The sequence below is a fragment of the Psammomys obesus genome, unplaced genomic scaffold (genome assembly GCF_907164565.1).
Source record: "Psammomys obesus unplaced genomic scaffold, mPsaObe1.curated_primary_1811, whole genome shotgun sequence".
In the NCBI taxonomy this organism is placed as follows: Eukaryota; Metazoa; Chordata; class Mammalia; order Rodentia; family Muridae; genus Psammomys; species Psammomys obesus.
Genome location: NW_026596057.1, coordinates 23057640 through 23083331, shown reverse-complemented (window position 1 = coordinate 23083331; position 25692 = coordinate 23057640). Strand labels below are relative to the sequence as shown.

At 36.2% G+C, this 25692-nt stretch overlaps 1 protein-coding gene across 3 annotated transcripts in view; it reads left to right on the top strand.

Annotated features, from left to right (window-relative positions):
- Nucleotides 1-25692, top strand: part of Brinp3 (BMP/retinoic acid inducible neural specific 3) — a 478387-nt gene that overhangs the window by 237437 nt on the left and 215258 nt on the right. For all 3 annotated transcript variants that reach the window (XM_055624685.1, XM_055624684.1, XM_055624686.1), the window contains exon 4: nucleotides 1892-2082. In XM_055624685.1, coding sequence (XP_055480660.1) covers nucleotides 1892-2082 — 191 coding nt within the window. The remainder of the gene's footprint in view (nucleotides 1-1891; nucleotides 2083-25692) is intronic.

Genomic DNA, 25692 nt, shown 5'->3' with positions numbered 1-25692 from the left:
CCCCCCCCCCCCCGGGGAGGAGCAGTCTGTTAGGCCACAGAGGAGGACTTTGCAGCCAGCCCTGAAGATACCTGATAAAACAGGGTCAGATGAAAGGGGAGGAGGTCCTCCCCTATCAGTGGACTTGGAAAGGGGCAGGGAGGAGACCAGGGAGGGAGTGTGGGGTTGGGGAGGGAATGAGGGAGCGGGATACAGCTGGGACACAGAGTTAACAAAATGTAACTAAAAAGAAAAATAAAAAAAAAAGAAAAAAAAAAGCTCATGATTAAACCATATAATAAAATAGGTAATTTTATTATTTTTAGTTTTCATTTATTTTAGATTTACTGTGTCAATTTTCCACGGATGTTATTCTTCCCTCGGGAAAAAAAAAAATATGTTGACTAGTTAGTACATTTGCTAATTATGCTTTTGAAAGTAGCTTCTTTGAGACATATCTAAATTTCTAACACTTTAGAACCCATTGTAAACTACTCTTATTATTAGTGTCTTATTTTGTATAAGCATTTTTTGGTCATCATTCGTTTAGTTTCAGAATAATATACAATTCCCTGCAGCACATTACATATGTTTATCAGTATAACCCATTCTCTGTGCGCTGTCAGAGCACTGTCCTTTAAACTGTGGTATCATGAAGACCTCCTGGAAAATTACAACAGTGCCTACACAGTTTACTATACCAAAATATTATAGTAAACATTTCCTTAGGTTTTCAGAGATGGGGGAAATGACTTAATCATATTGTAGTCTCAAAAATTATTTTAGGAGGAGAAGAGAGAGGGAGGGTGTGACTGCGAGGAAATTAGTAAGGGGGCTACAGCCAGGATATAAAGTGAATTAATACTACTACTATTACTACTACTAATAATAATAGTATTGATAATAATAATGTTAAAATATTTTAAATCATTTCCACCACATAATTTTCATAAATAGATTATGTTAACACCTTGCTATAATATGAATTAAATTGAGCTGCTGTAATACAGATGTCTATTGGCTCAATCATTAGATGATCTCATGAACTATGGTATTATAAAATATTCATCAATTTTTCAGAAGGAGAGAAGAGACATACTGCTCTTGTGGATGATCTTTTTTTACCTTTTCTAAGCATAGCCAGTTTGCAGGTGGGCACAGTGCCACCAGAACAGATGGGTTCATAAGAGACAGACATACAGCGGGTTTGGCAATTATGTTCAATATTGCAAGTCTGAAAAGGAAAAAAAAAAGTTCTTCATGTCTAACTTAGATAATGTGGGAGTTGTTCATTAGCATTTAATCTTTGGAAAACTGGGCCTCCCTGTAACTCTCTCTAAGTCTTGTCTCAGAGTCCACTGTCCACTATCAGGTTGTACAACTTCATTGAGCTTGGTGATTTACATGGGGCTTATTCATGTACCTTTAATACATAACAGGAAGGGAACTTACGAATGTGTTACTAATTTGTATACACATGAATAAAACAGAGATGCTGTTCATTCTAAGTGTATAACAATACTAATTATATTTTATTGTTTCTTTCCTGGTATACTGTTCCCATTGTAAAATACTGTGTTTCAAAACTTTACTTAGTATTTTATCATACTTTTCTTTGTGGTCTACATGTGTTAACTCAGTTATACTACATGAAACGGTCAATTAGTTTAATGAAATTGTCTTTTATTATTTCAATATTTAAAGTTTGCCAAACATACATCAAAAGCCTGCAATAACTGTGAAACTTATAAGTACTTGTAAAAGAAAACAATAAGAAACTTTAAAATCTTCATTAAGTTTTCTATTTTTTACTAATCGTTTCTTCACAGCAATTCATAGGCATTCTTTCCTGGAGATATGTATAAAACTCATTTTAACTGGGAAACATAATCATTTTATATCATTAATACAGGAGAGGAGTCACTCACAATTTTTGTGGACAAGCGGAAGTTGAGCAAACGCTCTGACGGAAGTGAAACCAGCACCAATAGTTCATCTGTCACTTTGGAGACCTTACATCAGTTGGCTGCTTCCTATTTCATTGACAGGGACAGCACCCTTCGCAGACTTCACCATATCCAAATTGCATCCACTGCCATCAAGGTAAGCATGAAATTACTAAAACATTGTATTTTCCCTTCGTTTATCTCATTTTTATAATATCTTTCTGGATATTTTGATGACCAGTTATTTGCATTATTATGCTTAAAATATGTTTTGCTTTTTCAATTGCTGTTAATTATAATGTAAAATCATATGCATCCTGATGCAGTATTATCAATTGATAAGTAGTATTTTAAATTTTTTTTGTAACCAAATGTAATTAAACTTTACTTGCATTTTGAAGTTCTTCTTGTATGTGTGACTCTTTGGAATGGTTTATGTAAGATTAACCTTAAATTCATGTATATTGTCTTTACAATTATTTCTTATGTTATGCTTTTAAATTACAGGAAGATGTATTATTTTGATACAAGTGATTCACAGAAAAAATAGAGATTTCCTTTTAAAGGTTTAAAAACTAGAGTTATAATATACAAGTTCTGAAAGACAATGTATACCATAATGTGGAATTAATGGAGCAATACTTTCTACTCACTAAAGGCATTTGACTTTGTACATAGTAAGGTTGACTATCAAAACTGATACAGCGACAAATGATGTAGGTAAAATTATCAAAGGAAATAAAAAATAAAAGATAAAGAATAGGGTTTGGAAGGATGGGGTACTGAAACAACATTTTTTTAATAATACTTCTACAGAATTTTAGAATAATCATGTTATTGTGTTTGGAAAATGTGAAGTGTATTTTAATAACTAAATGGGGAATAGGCATAGTAATTTCTTGAATGAAATTCCTATAACAAAATAACTAAAGAATATTTTGTCATCTCCTACCTCACATTTCATACTCAGTACGAGCAGCAAACATCAAGTATAACATTCACTGTTTTATTACATTAAAATGAATATGCGCATGTCCTTTTGCCTGTAAGTTGTAGGGTTCTCGCTTTGATATTTGGAGAAAAGCAAGCATATGTACACTCAGACATGCACAGATGCACACGCACAGGCACATACAAACACGCAAGCACATGTATTAAAGATAATATTGGAAAATATTGAAATGTTTAGCAGAAGGATTCTTGAACAATATGGAATGTTCTAACATGTTTATGTTTAGTGTCTCTAGTACAAGGAGTTGAGAATTTTTCTGTATATGTAAATTATAAAGCACTATATAAATAATTTATGTTTTATGAGATATAATTTACAATGTAGCAGTCAGCTTATAAATGTGCAGCTTGCACAGAGGAACTGAGCATAAAATAAATATTTAAGTTGTAACAATAAATACGTAACTAATGCAATTTCAGATATTTTAATGTAGAGAAGCTTCAAGGTAGGATATTGTTAGATAATTTACTTGATGATGCTGAAAAGGACTAGACTTTCTCAGAGGTCAATTTAAATAATAAAAACTCTATGTCAACCTATATTTTTTAATAGAGAAATCATGGTTATAGGTTTATTATATAGTTATTGATTTTGTTTCACTAAAAGTAGAATTATAAAGCCAAGGTTTTAGTACTTATAAGTAAAAAATATTCACTCACATCTGAAGACTAAATTTAATAAATATTTGTCAAAAGACTTTTTCTCACACAAAAGAATATCACTGAAAGCATGTATACACACATATGTATATATATTCCTACGCCAGACATTTCTTTATTCCTTTGATTATTTATTTAGATTTATTCATTTTGTATCCCAGCTGCAGCCACCTCCTTCATCTCCTTCCAGACCCACCCACTATCCCCCCCACACACATCCTCCTCCCCTCCCCGTTACCCCTGATATGGGAGGACTTCCTTCCCTTCTATCTGACCCTAGCTTATCAGGTGTCATCATGGCTGAGTACATCATCTTCCTCTGTGGCCTGGAAAATCTGTACCACCCCCCGAGGGGGAGGTGATCAAAGAGCCTGGCACTGAGCTCATGTCAGAGACAGACTCTGTACCGCTTACTAGTGAACCCACTTCGAAACTGAGCAGCCTATGGGCTGCCTCTGAGCAGGGGACCTAGGTCCTCTTCATACATGAACCTTGTTTGGAGTATCATTCTCTGGCTCCACTGGACACAGGTATTTTGGCCCCTTTGTTCTCCGTGTGGAACTCCTGTCCTCTCCAGGTCTTCCTATCTCCCTCTTCTTTCACAAAGGTTCCTGCACTTTGTCCAAAGTTTGGCTATGAGTCTTAGTATATACTTCAATACCCTGGTTGGTAGAGACTTTCAGAAGTCCTCTGTGAAAGGCTCCAGTCCTGTTCCTTGTCTTATCCTACTTTCATTACTTATCCTGTTTACCCTTCTGAATGAGAATTAAGGTTCTTTGCTATGGTCCTCCCTGTTGTTTTAGCATCTTTAGGGCTTTAGATTTTAGTATGTTTACCCTATATTATATGGCTAATATCCACATGTAAGTGATTATATACTGTGTGTGTCTTTCTGCTTCTGGATTAATTTACTCAGGATGATCTCTTCTAGTTCCCACCATTTACCTGCAAATTTCATGATTTCTCTGTTTTAAATAGCTGAGTAGTATTCCATTATGTAGGTGTACCACAATTTCTGCATCCATTCCTCAGTTGAGGGACATCTAGGTTGTTTCCAGGTTCTTCCTGTTACAAATAAAGCTGTTATGAACATAAGAAGACCAACAAAACTAAAAGATTTGAGTTCAGAGGGTCCTGCGGAGACTAATGCACCATCTGAGGACCATGTATGGAGGGGTCCTGCTCAGATGTGGCCATTGGCAGCACAGTTTCCATGTGGGTCTCTGAGTGAGGGGAGCAGGGGCTGCCTCTGTCATGAACTCAGTGACTGTTCTTTGATCACTTGGCCCTGGTGATGCAGCCTTACCAGGCCACAGAGGAAGAGGATCCAGACAGTCCTGATGAGACTTAACAAGGTATGGGCAGATGGCAATGGTGGAGACTTTCCACTTTCAGTGGAATAGGGGAAGGAGATGGGGGAAAGAAGGAGGAATGGTGAAACTTGGGGAAGGTGATGGATGGGCTTTAATCAGAATATATAATGAATAAACTGTTAAGAAAAAAGTAAAAATTGGTGAAACTTGGGGAAGGTGATGGATGGGCTTTAATCAGGATATATAATGAATAAACTGTTAAGAAAAAAGTAAAAATTTTTAATTAAAAAAAAAAAAAGACCTGGAGAGGACATGAGCTACACTATGAGACCAGCAGGGCCAAAAAACTTGGGATCAAGAGGGCCTGCTGAGAATGATGAATCAGCAAAAGACCATGCATGGACAAGACCTAGATCCTTCTTCTAAGATGTAGCCCATGGGCAAGTCAGTCTCCATGCGGGTGACATAGTAAGGGGAACAGGGCCAGTCACATGCATGACTGTGGTTGCCTGCTTTTTGATCAACTTCCCCTGGTGAGGTGGCCTTACTAGACTGCAGAGAAAGAGGATCCAGACAGTCCTGATCAGACCTGATAGGGTAGGATCAGATAGTGGAGGAGGATTTTCCTTATCAGTAAACTAGGGGAGAAGAATAGGGGAGGAAGAAGGAGGAAGCAGGGGACCTGGAGTAGATTAGGGAGGGGGCTACAGCCAGATAAAAGTTAATAAACTATAGTAATAATTATAATAATAGTAGTAATAACAATAAAATAATGAGGAAAAGAAGAAGAATACAGTGAAACAAAAATTTATAAAAATGGAAATAATACATGTGCTAGCTCACAAAAACAGGTATGATTTCTGGCACAAAATTTTTTCAAGTGCCAGACACAAGGACTTACATGGAGGCAACTTCATCTCTCTGACCTTAATTTTGTCCTCAAAGCTATTGATTTTTAGAGGAACGTGTAATTTTTAAGTGTCTGGTTATGTCTGAAGTATGATAGCCGCATTCTGGGTTACTCTGAAGGTTTTATGTCACTGTGCTGTCTTAAAGCTGCAATGAAGCCCACCTGATATATGTTCCTATCAGCCTCGGGTCCACAGACTTCTTTAAGTGCAAACATTCTAAAAACGGCCCTGTGTGGATAAAACAGTAAGTCACACATGCTTGTGTATAATGATACATATATTAAACAATGTATAAATGGCACAGTACACATGGTAAACACGGACAAAGGAAGTAATGAGATGTTTGGATGCTGAAGTGCATTTAAATACAAATAAAAATGGCACAGAGCTACTTTACAGAAGACACTCCAACAATTATCCAGGGGTGAAGTAAATAATTGAATACAGAGAGTTTTTATACTGTGTTAAAATTAAATTTAATTTCTACATTAAATCCCCAGTTTCTATTCATTCCTTTTATATATTATACATTATATTAGTTACATATATATTATATTTATATGTAAATGTATTTATATTTTTTATATAAAGCTGATATTAGAATAACAAAATGCAAAGTTTCTTTGTTTTATTAATGTGTGTGTTTTTGAAGTACAATGTATTGGGCATTTTTTTCTTCAATAAATGTTGAATGCTTTTTCTTCTCAATTCTCATAATTTAAAAGGCAAAGCACTGCTAAAAATAAGCACAAATGATATGATCAGACGTCAACAAAAATACAATTAAATCTTCACAATCATGCCAACTTTATTCATGTGAATTTTGAAAAACACAAAGGAATTGAGCAATTAGTGCTAACTATGATCTGCATTCTAGAAAATGAAATACAGCAATTTGTTGTGTTTATCTCCTATAATTATGAAAGTAAATGTGAGCAGTAGCTCATTAATGCAACTGTAAATTCCAAAGCAGAGGCTCAAGCTGCTGTGGAGCTCCATATTATCCTATATAAGTGTGATTAATGCATTGACATAATGGTATTCCTCAATAAATCATTCATTGTACTGTGAAATAAATATCTAAAATCGGCTATTACTTTTTAAGAGCTCAAGTCAACTGAGTTAACTGACATATAATTTCACTACTACAGTCTTTATTTTGAAATAGCCTGATAAAGTTAGAAGTTTTAAGAGGGTCATTAAAGAGAAAATAAAAATAAAATTTATCTGGGGAGATATTTGAATGAAAAACTAATTTTGATTATACATATGCATTGTGGTTAATGTTTTGTTACATTAAGTTTAAAAATTATTCAGTCATTAAAATTGAATTATTTGGTAGAATTTAATTAATTGTTTTAGAATAGTATAATTGTTATTTTATTGAAATATCTGATGTCTTGCTCTTCCATAGTGTGCTATATGCTATGACAGAACAGTAGTTACTCTAATAAAAAATCTGAAATTTTTTATTTTTAGTATTTATATGTTAAAATGCAGAAACTCACACATTGTATGCCAAGGTTAACTCACTTCAAAAGGGTTATTCGTGTTTCTTTCAAATTTAGAGTTATGCAAGTACATGAGGGATCAGCCCCAGAAGAGGTCAGGGACTGAAGAAGGGTAGATGCAAGAAAGACCAGGAAGGACTGAATTAGGGACAGGGCTTGAGAGGAGTTTTCCATCCTGGCCAACTGGCACTCTGGGTGCTTGTTAAATACAAAACCTAGTAGGCAGGGATAGATTCACGTTGTCCCAAAACATAGATATCATTTTTTATTCCAAGGCATGTGTGTTAATTTGCTTGATCATTAGTTTGTCGTTTGTAAATCATAGGAGAGCAGAATGATCCTTTACAGTCATTTTCCCACATCAGAGGTACAACCCAACTTTTAGCAATATTCCAGTCTCAAGGGCATATTTTGCCAAATCATGACACCCTGGTCTCAGGCTGGTAGTTCTTGCCGTTTCAAGGGTACTACATAGAAAGAAAATCTCCAGTCAGCCTGGGCAGCTTGTCATATCCTAAGCAGTGTATTATCAACTTTTAATAGTCAGAGTGAGAATTGTCATTAGGTCCAGAAAAGGTCTTGAGGCCAAAGTTGCTGCAGTTAATATTCATTTTCTGCCATAAATTCATGTTTATGTTTATATATTTATGGGATTTATATATCTAATCTTGGTATTCATTTGTACCTTTGTCATAGAATAGTGGCCCTCTATGAGTTCACTTTTCTAAGAAAGGGAGGCCTTAATATTTTGTCTTTAATCATTTATCCACGACATTCTCTGTTCATCTGTAGTGGGAAGAGGCTTTTAATATGATCTACTGCCAACTTCTCTAGCCTACAGAATATTGTTTACCTTTTAACATTTACTTTGTTTTGATTATTTTGTTTCTTAGTAAGTGCAGAGGCAGATGTTCCAACATTATCTTCCAGTCAGAGCTTCATAAAGATGTCTCTGGCATATTATGTGAGTCAGAACCACCAGAGCATAAGGAAGAACTTTAAGTAGGGTCAGGTAATATCTCCCTAAAAGCAGGGAGGATAGTACAGTCAGGACACACCTGGGAAAGCTTAGAAACAATATTCCTGGGAGAAATAAAAAAATGATTCATAAGAAAATTTTCATCAATCCAATATCCTCAAGTTATATAAATAATAAAATTCTGCCAAGCAGGCAACTTGTAGAGATCTAGACCAAAGTAGTGGGAGACTGTACTACAGTGATTGTATCACTTGGATCAGCTTTGTGTATCTTTGTGAAGCAGCTGTGCTGGCTTTCGACTTTAGCTGTTTTCATTAAATATGGCTGTGCCACAGCTATAGTTGAGAAAGGTTGCACATGCATTGCATTCTTTTTTCCCTCTAACTTATTTTATTATTTATTTATTTTACATACCAATACATACATACATATTTACATTTTTTTCCCTTTCCTTCTTCACAGAGAAGGGAGTCCCCCATCTTTCTCCATTCCCACCTCATGCCATCCTGTCCTGCCATTTCATGTTGCATCATAACTAAGCATGTCCTCTTCCATTGATGCTAGACAAGGCTGCCTAGCAAGGGGAATGCCATCCACTAAAAGGTGGTTCATTCTCTGTGAGCACCCATGGGCCTAGATTAGTTGACTCTGCTGGTCTTCTTGTGGAGTTCTTGTTCCCTTCAGATCCTTCTATCCTTCTGACTTTACCACCAGATTCCCAGATCTTCGTCTAAAATCTAGCTGTGAGTCTCAGCACTTGTTTTTATCCACTGCGTGTGGAGCCTCTCAGAGGACAGTTACCTTAGCTCCTGTCTGCAAGCATAGCACGTTATCATTACTAGTATCAGAGGTTGGCTCTCTCCCATGGGTCGTGTCTCAGGTTGGGCCAGTCATCGGTTGGCCATTTCCACAAATTCTCCTTTAACTTTATCCCAGTCCATCTGGTAGGCAGGGTAAATTTTGGGTAAAGTTTTGTGGGTGGGTTGGTTTACCCTTCCTCCATTGGAAGTCTTCCCTGGCTATGAGGAGATGAACCCCTTCTGTCTCCATATCACCTGCTGCAAACAGTCTCAGCTAGTTACTCCATATCCTTCTAGGAACCTACCTGCACTGTCACAGGTCTCCAGCTTGTCCCAGTGATCCCCAGCCATCGGCTTCCCATCACTCTCCCAGGCCTACTGCCTCCCACACCTGCTTTTCTGCAGCTGGTCCTCATCCTCATTCCCTTCTGCCTACCTCTCCCACCCAGTTCCCTCTCTACATCTTCTTCCAAGTTACACATCCTTATGACTGAAAGACTCTCTCAAATCTGTGGGATTTAGAACCTAACAAATATGTGTATATCTTTGCATGTCTGTGTGTGTCTATTTCTGTAGGTCTCTCTCTCTCTCTCTCTCTCTCTCTCTGCTTCTCTCTCTCTCTCTCTCTCTCTCTCTGTGTGTGTGTGTGTGTGTGTGTGTGTGCATGCTCCTGTGCTGGATTATCTAAATTAGTTCATTGAGGATAAAATACTAACTTTAAATAAGACAGGTGCCATTCCACAGGATGGGGTTAATCACAGTCTGAATAACAAAAAAAGAAACACACAGCCTCTGGGCCAGATTTCTTTACTCTCTACTTCTTAATTGAAGATTACATACAGTCAATTTTCCAAGCTCCTTTCACCTTGATATCATTGCAAAGATAGACTGCCCTATCAAACTGTAAGCCTAAATAAATTCATCCTTTCTTAACTTGATTCCATCTGTTTTTTTTACGGAAAGAACAAGAAGAATGCCATATATGTGTGTTTGTATGTATATGTATATGTATATATATATATATTTAATATTTGAATCCACTTATAAAATTAAACTTGAAAATCACTGTTAAGAATTATTTATATTTTGAAAGTAAAATTATTTGCTTACTATTAATTTTACTTTGTATACTTAATGAATTTTAAGAGTGAGAAAATAAAGCTAGACACAAAATCCTTGTTATCCAAAACGTTGAAACATGAAGATTATAAATTCAAGGCCTAAAATTATTACAGCATATGATCAATTTAGAAAGACACTCTTATTATCCTAAAGTAAAAATAAATCACAAAACATTTGGGATATAGCTCAGTGCTAATGTGCTTAAAATGGAAGTCAGCTATGATGGGTAAAATTTGTGTTACAATCAATCTACTTGACATAGCCATCACAGTAGTAGCTCAGCTCATTTGCCATATTCTTTACAATGATTTCTTGTAGTTTTTGAGATTTTAATTTAATTATATAATTTTCACTTAACATTTCCTCCCTTTCAATCCACCAATACACTCATTCGTTTTTGTTTTTGTTTTTGTTTTTGTTTTATTTAGGGTTTTTAAAATATTTTTTATTTTTATTTTTTATATAAATTACAGTTTATTTTGTATCTCAGCTATAGCCCATTCCCAATCCCACCCTCTTTCCCTCATCTCCTCCCTGCCCCTCTCTAAGTCCACTGATAGGGGAGGTCCTTCTCCCCTTCCATCTGACCCTAGCTTATCAGCTCTCAATAGGACTAGTTGCAATGTCCTTCTCTATGTCCTAGCTAGGCTGCTCCTCCCATGGGGGGTAGGGAGGTCAAAGCGCTAGTCACAGAGTTCATGCCAGTCCCTGTTCCCATTACTTGGGTACCCACTTGGGTACTGAGCTGCCATGGGCTACATCTGAGCAGGGGTTCTAGGTTCTATCCATGCATGGCCCCTGTTTGGAGAATCAGTTTCAGACAAGCCCTTGTGCCCAGATATATTTGGTCCTTGTGGAACTCCTGTTCTCTCCAGGTCTTACTAACTCTCTCTTCTTTCATATGATTCCCTGCACTCTGTCCAAAGTTTGGCCATGAGTCTCAGCATCTGCTTTGACAACCCAGATGTCCCTCAAAGGAGGAATGGATACAGAAATTGCAATACATTTACACAATGGAATACTACTCAGCAATGAAAAACGAGGAAATCATTAAATTTGCAGGCAACTGGTGGGACCTAGGAAAGATTATTCTGAGTGAGGTATCCCAGAAGCAGAAAGACACACACGGTCTATACTCACTTATAAGTGGATACTAGACCTATAAGATAGGATAAACATACTAAAATCTGTACAACTAAAGAAACTAAACAAGAAGGAGGACCCAGGGTAAGAAGATCAATCCTTACTTAGAAAGACAATTGGGATGGACATTGGAAGTAGGATAAAATGAGAAGCAGGTTAGGAGCCTACCACTGAGGACCTCTGAAAGACTCTACATAGCAGTGTATCAAAGCAGATACACCCATTCTTAATTCTTTTCTAATTCATGGCCTCTTCTTCCATTAATTGTTAAAATACACATCAAGTTTTCATTAATTGTATGTACATACATTTATACATATACGTATACATATGTACATATACACACAAGATGGGGAAAGAATTCAGATATTTAGTCAAATCTATTACTGCAGGTATTTTGTTGGCTTCTAGAGAAGTGATGCAAAACACATTTTACTTCTATAGTCGTCCCTGAGTGTGAGGAAGTGAGGCTGGGGCGCTGAGTGTGAGAATGGTCGCCTGCCACACTATTATATCAGCTTTCAAGAGCTTTTGTTGTTATGGTGCACTTAGAAGAAGTAAGTGATGCACTGAGGGTGATAAGTCTTTGGCACTTTCTTTCCTATATGTGTATAAAAAGTACAGGTATTTATGTAAATTGATACAATGTTTCTCTGAGTTCCTAGTGCTTCTATTTTGGCAAGAAAAGTGATTAGAGATTGTTTTTTTTTGTGTGTGTGTAAATAATGGAGGTGTTTAGTCAGTTTTAAATTTGTGGTAATAAAATATTCATAATCACTAATACTACATGGATTTAGAATTTGCCTAATATTCACCACAATTGTCTAGTTTGCATTTTAGATATATTTTTTCTCTCATTGATTAATTTTATGCAATTCCACTTGTTTTTCTGGCGTCTCTGACCCCTACGCCTTCTACAATCCTTCTTCCTCTTCTTCCACGGAGTCCCCTGCTGTACATAATGTTTGCTTTGGGTCTCTACATCACCTCCGCTTCCAGAGAAATCCTCTCTAATGAAAACTGGGCTAGCCACTGCTCCATGACTGTAGCGGAATATCATTTGAATTTTTTTTCCATTCATGTCTCATTCTACCTTAGGTCTTCGAACCTTCTAGCTAGCTTCCAGTTCCTGAATGTTCAGGATGTGTGGGACATGGCCTCCTCTCATATCATAGAATTCAAGTAGACCAGTCATTGGGTTGAGTACTTCACACCAGCTGTGAGCCACCATTACTCCAGCATATACTGCAGGCAGGACAGTTTGTGGATCAAAGGTTTTGTGGCTGGGCTTCTGTTGCAGCCCCACCACTAGATGCCTTGCCTAGTTATAGAGGATGGACAGTTCATGCTCTGTATATTCCATAACTAGGAGGCCTCACTGGGGTCAGACTCAAATATTCCAGGACCATGTTGCTTCACTAGCTTTCACCACCATTCCCTAAACCCCCTTCAGTTCCAATTGCTTCTCCCTGTACTTTCTCTCTCCGTCCTTCTTTCTCCCACCTAACGAAGCACTCCTGTTACCACACCTACCTTCCTCCAGTTCATCCACAAAATCTATTCTATTTTCTCTTCCAAGAGAGATCCATTTCTACCTGTCACCCCTATAATCCCCCCTTGTTACTTACCCTCTCTGGGTCTGTGGATTGTAGTGCATTATCCTTTTCTTAACAGATAATATCTGTGTATAAGTGGCTACATAATCTGTGCACTTTCATGGGTCTAATTTTTTTTCTAGTTCAGTCCATTTATGTGAAAATTTCATGATGTCATTATTTATTTTAAATTTGAATAATACTCAATTGTGTAAATGTATTATATTTTTATTCCATTATTTAGTTGAAGGACATCTATGTTGTTTCCAGTGTCTGACTATTATGTATAAAACCACAACAAACATTGTTTAGCAAGTGTCCTTGTGGTAGAATTGAGAATCTTTTGTGCGTATCGCCCGAGTGGTATAGCTGGATCTTGACATAGAGTGAGTCCCAATTTTCAAAAGACTTACCATATCGAATTACATAGTTGCTGAAAAAGGATGCAATCCCACCCAAAATGGGGAACTGTTCTCCTTGTTCCACATCCTTGTCAGCATCAGCTATCACTTTAGTTATTCATCTTAGGCATTTTTACAGGTGTAAAGTAGAATCCTAAAATAGTTCTGATTTGCATTGCATGATGGCTAAAGATGTAAGACATTTCTTTGTTTCTCACCAATTTGAGATTCCTCTATTATTCTTTTGATTCTTTTAATTTCATGCTTTAGTTAAAAATTGATTCCTTTCTTGTGTAATATATCCTAATTAGTTTCCTCTTCCTCTAATCCTCCCAGTACAATCCCATTTCCCTTCCCTTCCAGATCTGCTAAGTTTTTTTTGTCACTTGTTAGAAAAGAGCTGGCTCCTAATATATAAATTAAAATGTAACAAAATAAAAGAATACAAAAACCAAGACAACAAAGTTGTACAAAACAAAACAAAAGAAGAATGATGACCACGAGAGTACCTTTTTAAAGAGGAGTAGTATTTTGTTTTACTATAATTATAGTTATTAAGATAACAATATACAGTTATAGTTAATTGGGCTTACGGCAAAAAAATTAAATATGACAATTATGAGAATATTAGGAACAACAAAGAAAACATAAATAAGAAAATAAATTTTAAAAATCATGGGAGAAGAAAGAGTGAGAATAGGATTGGGAAGAAATGGAGGAGGAGGCTACAGCTGGGAAACAAAGTGAATAAACTGCAATTAATATAAAAAATAAAATTAAAATTAAAAAATCAAATAGATACAATTTAGTCTTATAATATCAAGGAGCATGTGAAATATAAGTAACCATTTATATATATATATGCATATCTATCACATATATATGATATAGATTTTCATCACAACAGATTTTTCAAGGCAAATACAATTTAAACTTTATTCTTCTCAGTTATTATTTGAAATTTCAGTATAGATTATTAATTAATCCCACATTAGGCAACAGAAGCAGTTAAATTTCTGTGAGTTCAAGGCCAGCCTGGTTTCTATAATGTGCCCTAGCAGAGGCAGGGATATAATATCCTGATAAAACAGAAGAGCAAAAAATAAAGACATGGGAATAGGTAGACCATGCAGGTAAAATGCAAATATTAGAACAGAAGATCTTAGAGAAAACAACCAGTATAGATATATTCAAAAGAATATCATAGTTAATTACCTTAGAGAAATACAATTTTTTTTAATTTTATTTTTCTTATTAGTTACATTTTGTTAACTCTGTGTCCCAGCTGTATCCCGCTCCCTCATTCCCTCCCCAACCCCACACTCCCTCCCTGGTCTCCTCCCTGCCCCTTTCCAAGTCCACTGATAGGGGAGGACCTCCTCCCCTTTCATCTGACTCTGTTTTATCAGGTATCTTCAGGGCTGGCTGCAAAGTCCTCCTCTGTGGCCTTTTTAAAATTTGGTAAATAAAAGAGTTTAGGCCAATTTAAGAGACAAGAAAATAGGAAAATGTAACAGTTTCAGATTTTAACACCTTCTGTTTTCTTTTTACTGGAAAGAAACGTGTGATCAGCAAAAAAAAAAAAAAAAAAAAAAAAAAACATATAAGTGATTGTAATAAAAGCCATTCATACATTAATCAGTGGTCAAAAGAAATATTGAAAGTCATCAAATAGAAAACAAAAACAAACTTTTAAAGTGTCTACAGGTCAAACAAAGAGTACAAAGAAATAACTCTGAAGAGATGGTTCTTTTCTAGCTCTATCTGTTTGCAAATTTCATTATTTCCTTGTTTTTAATAGCTGAGTAGTATTCCTTTGTGTAAATGTACCATGATTCTTGCAGCCATTTCTTGTTTGAGGGACATCTAGATTGTTTCCAGATTTTGACCAAAAAAGGTTATCCCAAGTAAGGTAATCCAGAAACACAAAGACACATATGGTGTATATGTGCTTATAAGTGGATATTAGTCATAATATAGGATAAACATATAAGACTCTATAGTCCTAAAGAAACTAAACAGCAAGGAGGACCACAGGGAAAACAGGATAGACATAGGAAGCCAGAGATGGACAAGGGACAGGACAAGATCTTTCCACGGGGGCCTCTGAAAGACTCTACACATCCAGGTATTGACACAGATACTGAAACTCATAGCCAAACTTTGGGCAGAGTGTAGGGAATCTTATGGAAAAAGGCAGAGATAGAAAGACCTGGAGGGGACAGCAACTCCACAAGGAGACCAACACAGTCAAAATCTGGGCCCAGAGGGCCTCCAGAAACTGATGAATGAATGGAGGACCATGTATGGAGAGGACCTGCACAGTCTGTTGAGACATAGCCCATAGGAAGCTCCATATCTATGAGGGTCCCTTAATAAGAGAAACAGGGGCAGTCTCTGGGATGAACTCTGTTGCCTGCATTTTGATCACCTCTTCGTGGCTGGTAACTTTACTAAGCCACAGAGAAAGAGAAACCAGACAGTCCTAATGAGATCTGATAAGATAGGGACAGATAGTAGGGGAGGAGAATCTCACCTATAAGTTGACTAGGGGAGGAGTATAGTGTGGGAAAGAGGGAGGGAGGGGTTGACCAGAGGAAGATGAGGTTGGGAGCTGCAACCAGAATACAAAGTTAATAAGTTGTAATATTAATAATAATAATAACTAGAAGAAGAAAAGAACAAAAAGACAACAAATATTAAAAAGGGAGACGATTCAGTGGATATGATGCTTGCCCATTAATGTGAGATTCTACGTTCAGATCATTAGAACCCACTAAACACAGAAGCTTTAAACCTACTGATTCTCAGATGAGAAGGGAAGCAAAATAGCAGAATGATAGAAGCACATGGGACTAATACCCTGGCATCTGAATCAGTACAAAAGAAGAGATTTAGTCTCTCCCATAGTGGGAGGAAAAGACTCCATACATTCAGCAGGTAGATGATAGATATCAGGAAATATCAGTATCCTTTCAAGACATAGATAACAATGTAAGGCAAATTGAAAAGATTATCAAGTCAAACATATAAAAGTTTTTCAACTGTTTCCATAAACTTTCAAGCAGCTTACAAAATATTAAGCTGAAAATGGAATAAATTGATTTTTTTTTCATGAAACAAATAACAAAACATAACTACATAAATTAAGGGCAGGCTCTTTGTCCTCCCCACCCCAGGGGAGGAGCAGTCCTGTTAGGCCACAGAGGAGGACTTTGCAGCCAGCCTTGAAGATACCTGATAAAACAGGGTCAAATGAAAGGGGAGGAGGTCCTCCCCTATCAGTGGACTTGGAAAGGGGCAGGGAGGAGACCAGGGAGGGAGTTGGGGAGGGGGAGGGAATGAGGGAGCGGGATACAGCTGGGACACAGAGTTAACAAATTGTAACTAAAAATAAAAATAAAAGAAAAAAAAAGAAAAAAAAATGGGGTACAGAGCTAAAGAGAGAATTCTCTGTAGAGGAATATCGAATGACAGAGACGCACTTAAAGAAATGCTCAACCTCATTAGCCATTAGGGAAATGCAAATCAAAACAACCCTGAGATTTCACCTTACACCCATCAGAATTTCCAAGATGAAAAACTCAAGTGACAACACATGCTGGAGAGACTGTGGAAAAAGGGGAAACTTCCTCCACTGCTGGTGAGAATGTAAATGTACAACCACTCTGGAAAGCAATCTAGTGCTTTCTCAGACAACTAAGAAACACTTCCTCAAGATCCAGCTATGCCACTCCTAGGCATATATCCAAAAGATTCTCAAGTACACAATAAGGACATTTGCTCAACCATGTTTGTAGCAGCCTTATTTGTAATATCCAGAAGCTGGAAACAGTCCAGATGCCCCTCAGTGGAGAAATGGATGCACAAATTGTGGTATATCTACACAATGGAATATTACTCAGCAATAAAAATAAAAAAAAAAAAACAAGGAAATCATGAAATTTACAGGTAAATCGTGAGATGTGGAAAAGATCATCCTGAGTGAGCTATCCCAGAAGCAGATATATGTGCACGGTATATACTCACTCATATAGACATATAATATAGGATAAACCTACTAAAATCTGTACACCTAAAGAAACTAATCAAGAGGGAGGACTCTTGCTAAAATGCTCAATTCCTATCCAAAAAGGCAAAGAGGCTGGACATCAGAACAAGGAAAAAAGAGGGAACAGGTCAGGAGCCTGACACACAGGATCTCTGAAAAGCTCTGCCCTGTGGAATATCGATGTAGATGCTGAGACTTATGGGCAACTTTTGGGCAGAGTGCATGGAATCTTAGGAAAGAAGTGGGAAACAGTAAGATCTGGAGAGGACAGGAACTCCACAAGGAGAGCAACAGAACCAAAAAACATGAGCACAGGGGTCTTTCCTGAGACTGCTATTCCAAACAAGGACCATGCATGGAGATAACCTAAGACCCCTGCACCAATGTAGCCCATGGCAGTTCAGTATCCAAGTGGGTTTCATTGTAATAGGAACAGGGACTGTCTCTGACATGAACTGATTGGCCTTCTCTTTAATTACCTCTCCCTGAGGGGGAAGCAGCATTACTAGGCCACAGAAGAAGACAAAAGCAGCCACTCCTGATGAGACCTAATTTACTAGGATCAAAAGGAAGGAAAAGAAGTCCTCCCTTATCAGTGGACTTGGGGAGGGGCATGCAGAGGGTGGAGGAAGGGAGGGATTGGAATGGGAGAAGGGAGAGAACCACAGGGGGGATAGAAAGTGAATAAAATGTAATTAATAAAGAAAAAATAATAAAAAATAAACTCAAGCAAAACAAAAAAATAAATGTGGAAGTCAATAAATTATAAAACTAGAAACATTGAGAAAATGCATTTAAAACAATTACTATTTTTATAGAACATAAATAAAATTGATATGAACCCAGCAAGAATTACCAAGTAACAAAATAATTACAACTTCAATTTCCAATATTAGAAGTAAAAGAGATAATGTTACCCTCAGTGACTGTAACGTATGAATACAAATAAAGACCCAGTACGAGCCAATTTCTGCTAAAGCTATGAAAATTAATTTTCATATTTCTTGACAGACAACTTTCTCAGTCTTATTCAAGACTATATAACCTTGTATCACTCAATGCTTAATATGCAGACTGATGTTTAGTTAAAGAAACATCTTGCTAAAAAGACATCCTGCCCAGATGGTTCCAGTATTAAATTTTAACAAAAATTTTTATATGATAAAATTATATCAGTCTTCAAAACTCATATAGAGCATTGAGATAGATTGATGATGCCTAAACTATGTTGTGAATTGAAATCATTTTGATGCCAGACTGGATAAAGTACCACCAATACGACCAATAGAGCTAGGGTAGTGTATAATAGCACACATACAGAGCCACACTAAATTAAAACATCTTGAACTAAATGTGCCCAAAGATAGGTTGATTCCTTGAGGAACAAGGAAAAATTAATAATTTTAATTATCCAATTAATAATGTTAAATATAGGATCATAAATTTAATAAATTTAGGCACTTACTGAGATACAGAACTAAATCAGAAATGGGTTTTTATAAAAGAAATTAAAGTCAGGGAGAACTGGAACTTCCTTGCTTGATAAGGACTACATACAAAAGCCCAAAACCTATACATCCATGAATATTTGATTTCTTGACCAAGAAGCCAAAACCATACAAAGGAAAACGTATATTCAACAAATGATCGTGGATGTCTACATGTAGAAAAATGCAAATAGATTCATATTTATCATCTCGCACTTTGATCCAAGTGGATCAAAGACCTCAACATAAAACTAGACACACTACATCTACTATAAGAAAAAGTGGGGAAGAACCTTCAACTCATTGGCACAGGAGAAACCTTCCTGAACAGAACACCAACAGCTCAGGCTCTAAGATCAACAATCAATAAATGGGATCCCATGAAACTGAGAAGCTTCTGTAAAGCTAATGACACCTCAACATAACAAAACAACAGCCTACAGATGTGGAAAAGATCTTCACCAACCTTCCTTCTGGCAGAAGGCTAATCTCCAGGTATTTAAAGAATTAAAGAAATTAAGCAGAAACAAAAGAAACAATACAATTAAAAATGGGGTACATAGATAACAGAGAATTCTCAATAGAGATATATTGAATGCCAGAGAAACACTTAAATAAATGCCAAAGTCCTTAGTCATCATGGAAATACGAATCAAAATGACTCTGAAATTCCATTTCATACCCATCTGAATGTCTAAGATAAAAAACTCAAATGACAGCACATGCTGGAGATGGAGAGATTTTGGAGAAAGGAATACACTACTTCTTGGCTGGAGGGAGTACAAACTTATAAAACCACTTTGGAAATCAGTCTGGCACCTTCTCAAAAAAAATTTGAGAATATCTTTTCCTTGAGACCCAACTATACCACTCCTTGGCATATATATCTGCAAGATGTTAAACCATACAACAAGGAAATTTATTTTCATAGCAGCTTTATTCATAATATCCAGAATCTAGAAACAAGCTAGATGATAGTCAGTGAAAAACAGATGAAAAATTGTGGCACATCTACACAATGGAATACTACTCAGCTATTAAAAACATGAAAATTGAATATCTGAAAGCAAATGGATGGAACTAGTGAGGTAACCCAGAACCAGAAAGAAACACATGGTATATACTCACTTATAAGCGGATATGAGTAATAGAGTACAAGATAATCAGACTATTATTCATATACCTAAGAAAGCTAAATAAGTAGGATGCTAGGAAAGATGCTTACTTCTCATTCAGAAAGTAAAGTAGAATAAATACAAGAAGTAGAAGACAAGGAAAAGGAAGGAAACCTTCCACAGAGGGCCTCCTAAAGATTCCACCCAGCAGGAGATCAAAGCAGATGTTTAGACTCACAGCAGAGTGCTGGGAGTCTTATGGAAGAGTGGGAGGATGGAAGGATCCTGAGAGGACAGAAACTCCACAAGAAAACTAAGAGAGCCAAAAAAATATTGGCCGATGGGGGCCTGCAGAAGCTGATGCACCAAGCAAGGACCATGCTTGGAGAGGACCTAGATTCCCTGTTCATATGTCACTAATAGGCAGGTCATCTCTCCATGTAGGTGTCATAGTAAGGTGAGCAGTCCCTGGCATGGACTCTGATGGACTCCTAGCTCTTTGATGTCTTCCCACTGACAGTGTGGCCTTGCCAGGCCACAGAGAAAGAGGATGCAGGCAGTCCTAATATCCTAATATTCAAATTAGACTTGAAAGGCTAGGATCAGAAGGCAGGGGAGGAGTGTTCCCCCTTTCTGAGGACTAAGGAAGGGAGATAGTGGGAAAGAAGTATGGAGAGTGTGTCCTGGAGGAGAAGAGGGGGGGAGTTACATTTGGGATGTAAAGTAAACACATTATAAATAATATTTTAAGAGGATCCAAACAGGTGTTTTCTAATTTCAATAGCAAAACTGGCTTGCTATTGGGCTGTTCTTCAGGTTGAAGCTATTTCCATCATTCAATTCAAAGAACTAAGTCATTTTGATATGACAAAACCAAAACTGTCTTTATTCACAGGTAGTATAAATGATAAAATTCCAATGACATCTTTAAAAACACAGAAAATAAAATGGCATTTTTCATGCTTACAGAATAATACAGTCTTAAAATCCATTTCTATAGAATGCAGAACTAGTAAGTATGAACAGTTCCATGAAAATAATTGATGCCATTAGTCAAGTACTTCTGTTTTTTAAACTTTTTAAAATATTCAAAATATTTAAATATTTAATGTTTTAAATATTTCTCTTTCACCTCTTTAAAAACATGTGAAATACGTATGCTTATGTCATCGTCATCAAACATGCACATTTGCTGTGTTTATCAGTAGATTTATTTATATATGATAATGTAAACATTTGGATTTTTTTTTGTCCTCAATGTTGTTTTGATTTTTTGAGCACAGTACAGTGAATTCGTACATGTCTGCCAGTGCTCAAGCTTTTAGCTACACATTTATGTAGTCCAGGACCCCAAGGATTTCCTTGTGTAGCCTTGGCTGTCCTGGACTCACTTTGTAACCAGCCTTTTCATTGCTTTCTACACATCTTGTTTTCCTCTTGTTCTCTCCTCTTCTTCATTGCACTGTCCCCAAGCATTTGAAAAGAAATGTCCTGCATTTATTGACAATCTGGGATACACATTAGTTAAATTTCTTTGTTTTTCATACTAATTTTTTTTCCCAGAAGTGGTAAAAGTCAAATGTATCATATGAAAGTTTTTCTCAGCTCATCTCACCTGCCTAAAATATAAGCGAGCATAGCATTTTTACTTAAAACTCCTATGTCAGAAAACAGTTGTCTCTGCCTTCTTTCTTTGAGCAGTATTTCCTAAACACCACAACCATACACTTAGAAAAGGCTGATGGTCTCAGTTTACTGAGTAAGTTTAAATTAATTTTGTAGTTTTAATCTACCATTTCATTCCTAAAATGGGAGTTAAATTTTTCTTTGCATATTTCTTTATCTTACTAAATATAGATATTTCTCTAATTTTTCTGCCTGGGATGAAGGTAGCAATGCATCCAATGTGTATAAGAAAATCTTTATTATTTTCTGAATGCTATTTTATCAACAGCATCCTTTGTCCTTGATAATTTAAAATGTCAATTTTTTGTTAGTCTCACTCGTCTCATTTGGATGACAGAGATAGTCTGTTGTGAGCTTTCAAACATGTATTTAGAATTGGAAGCCCTTGTTTTTGTGATTGGCTTTGCATGTCTACTACCTGTTATTTATTAATTAATTAATTTATTTTTTTTTCTATTGCGCTACAATAATAGGGAAGAGTAAATTGAAGAACAAAAAGAACTTACTTGGCTCTCAATTCTATGTTACAGTCAACTAGCATGTGAAAATCAAGGCAGCCAGAATGTTAAGCAGCCAGATAAAGTTCATCCACAAACCAGAGCACAGAACAGTGAATTAGTACATGTCTGCCAGTGCTCAAGATTTTAGCTACACTTTTATGTAGTCCAGGATCCCAACTCTAGGGCATAGTGCTTCCCAGAGTAGGCAGGTCTAATGCCAATTAACACTTTAAGATAATCATCCACACAGATATTCTAAGAGGCTCTTCTACTGATTCTAGTTTTTTTTTTTTCCCCAAGATAACATTTGAAGCTAATCAACACTGTCTGCTATACAAATTAATTCATTTCTGCAAACGCCTGACTTGAATCCTTCAAGCGTGTGCTTCAACTTCTCCTAGATACAAATAACTGGTTTTAGTAGTGTACTACATTTCCAGCATTAATCTATCAAAACTTAAAGAATTCAATATAAACCACTCCATCCTGTTAATACAATACAACCAGCTAGAAAATAACTGTAGAAGGGCAGGCTGTTTGACCCCCCCCCCCCCCCGGGGAGGAGCAGTCTGTTAGGCCACAGAGGAGGACTTTGCAGCCAGCCCTGAAGATACCTGATAAAACAGGGTCAGATGAAAGGGGAGGAGGTCCTCCCCTATCAGTGGACTTGGAAAGGGGCAGGGAGGAGACCAGGGAGGGAGTGTGGGGTTGGGGAGGGAATGAGGGAGCGGGATACAGCTGGGACACAGAGTTAACAAAATGTAACTAATAAGAAAAATAAAATAAATAATAAAAAAAAGAAAGTAGAGTGAGTGAAATCAAAGTAGATTCGGCATTTGAAAGTATCATTTTGTAGTTCAGACCCTCAAGGCTTCAAGCTGTTCCACCTAAATTAAACTTAAGTAACTAATTCACAAGCAGAATCATTTCAAAAATAAAGATTACGCCTTCTCTGATGGATCCACTCAATTGATATTCTGTGAGGGCAGAGCTGAACATCCATAATCTCTTTCTTTAGTGACATTTATCAGATATGCTTTTTATTTTTTATAAAAGAATTTGGGTATTAAAAGAAGCCGAAAAAAATCTAATCAGAATGGTTCTCCAAGACACACTAGCCTAAAGAAAAGACAGCTTCCTTCTTAGTAATACTTAGGTCACTTGAAATAGGCTTTTTTTCTTCAGAATTTTATGGTGATGTTTTTCTTATTTTTAGAGTGCTAGAAGAATAAGTCTGTCTGTGTGTTAACAATTATTTGAACAGCAATTCAACTTGTTTTTGAATGAAATACCTATCATTGTTATCATATTTTAAAGAAACGTGACCTTTTGTTTAGATTGTTTGTTACAATATGTATATATTGACACACATAGGATTCATTTAATCTGTATGTTGAGATTGAAAGTTCAAGTTAACATCATTGTGCTACATACAGGTCATATATTTCTACTAAAACTCAGTGTTGGCTTATTATAAACAATAATCTGGAACAAAGACTCTCATGGGTAGTACTTTTAGTCAATAAAATTGTGAACACCATCTCTTCCCACATACGACTTAAATTATAGATCCTAAGGGAACATCAAAGGCACAAATATAAAGTAATAAAGGTAGCAGTCTATCCTGTTTAGTAAGGGCAAGTGGTTAATAAAGGGTTTCACTAAGCCCATATGGCTCTCTCTGGACATACTTATCTTGGTAGAAAAGTTGAATTCAGGTGTAATAAATGCCTGATATATTGATTGGAACTTTCTTCATTTCTGAGTTACTTCCCTAACTGTGCAGTGTGTTTGTGTGTGTGTGAGTGTGTGTGTGTGTGTGTGTGTGTGCAGCATTTACAAACACGTTTATCTTTTATCAATTTCTCAGACTCCTGAGTTAGTTTCCTACCTACTTGAAGAACAAAATATCAGATCTTAAAAACTACTGGTTAATCTGAATTTTCAAATAAGGGAATTTCCCTAAAATTAAAACATAATTTAAATGAAAATGGCATTTTTCAGAAGCACTGTGCAAACCCTTAGCAGATTGAATAAAAGAAGACATATTCGTTTTTATAAATTTTTTAGAAGCTCTTTTTATATTTTTATTTTTTTCTACTTTTTAAAATTTTTTATTAATTACACTTTATTCATTTTGTATCCCCCCATAAGCCCCTCCCTCCTCCCCTCCTTACCCCACCCTCCCTTCCCTTTCTGCATGCATGCCGCCCCCCAAGTCCACTGATAGGGGAGGTTCTTCTTTCCTTTCTGATCTTAGTCTATCAGTTCTCATCAAAAGTGGCTGCATTGTACTCTACTGTGAATGCACATGTGAATGACAATTTAAACAATATATGCAGGAAATACAAGTCTTAAGTTTACATTGAGTTTGTGTGTAGCTTGTCCCACCACAGTGAAGAGACAAGATTTGCCAGTTTTTATCTATATCATCATCGCTGGTTTTGAAATCAGCTTTTGGGGAATGTAATTTATATTTCACATGATTTATTGAAAATGTGTATTTCCATGAATTTTAGTGTAGGGAAAATATCAGCCCAGAAAGTTTTAGAGTATCTTCATCAGATCATGAGGAACCACAGGCCCTTTATTTATAACCACACTCAAATGCCTATTCCCAGAAATGGTCACATATTTTCTCCCTTTGATTTCCTTGTTCTGGACTTTTGTATAAGTGGCAACAAAGAAATGTATAAATATTTTAAAATATATATGTTGCATTTAGAAAAGTCTTTTTAATGTATTTTCATAGTTGTAGCATGAACTAAGATATTTCTGACATTTTAAGATTTAATAATACCCCACTGTTTTCACCTGTAGTTATTGCATCCATCAACTGATGGATATTAGCTAGTCAAGAGCTTAGAAATCTTACTATAAACATTTAGAGAAGATGACTACTTGAACAAGTGCTTGCTTTTCCCTTTAATATATGCTGAAGAGTTAGTTCATTTGTCTTGTTATAGATTTGTGTGTGATTATCCCAGAAGTACCAGGTTACAGCTGTGCATTTTTTTTCCTTCATTCTGGATGGAGATCACAATTTCTCTACTTGAATGCCAGTATTTTATACTCTCTGATATTATGTTGTAGTTATGTTTATGGGGCATAATCTCTTTGAATAGCATTCTCTGGGAGAGAGCAATGTCCAGCTTCTTTTTATGTACCCAATGGCCATCCATACATCATCCTTGGAGACATTCATATTTTAATCTTATGCTATTTGTCTGTCTTTGATACAGGGTTGTAAAAGAGTTATGTATATATTTGAGATATAATTACATAATCTATCTATCTATCTATCTATCTATCTATCTATCTATCTATCTATCTATAATGTGTAAATGTTTTTCTTTCTTTACGCTGGGAGTTGCCTTTTTAATTTCTTTGTGACATTATAAAACATTATTCTATTTTAAGAAGTGTAATGTATTTTTTAAACTTATATTACTTATGATCCTTGAAATTTTGTACTTATAGGC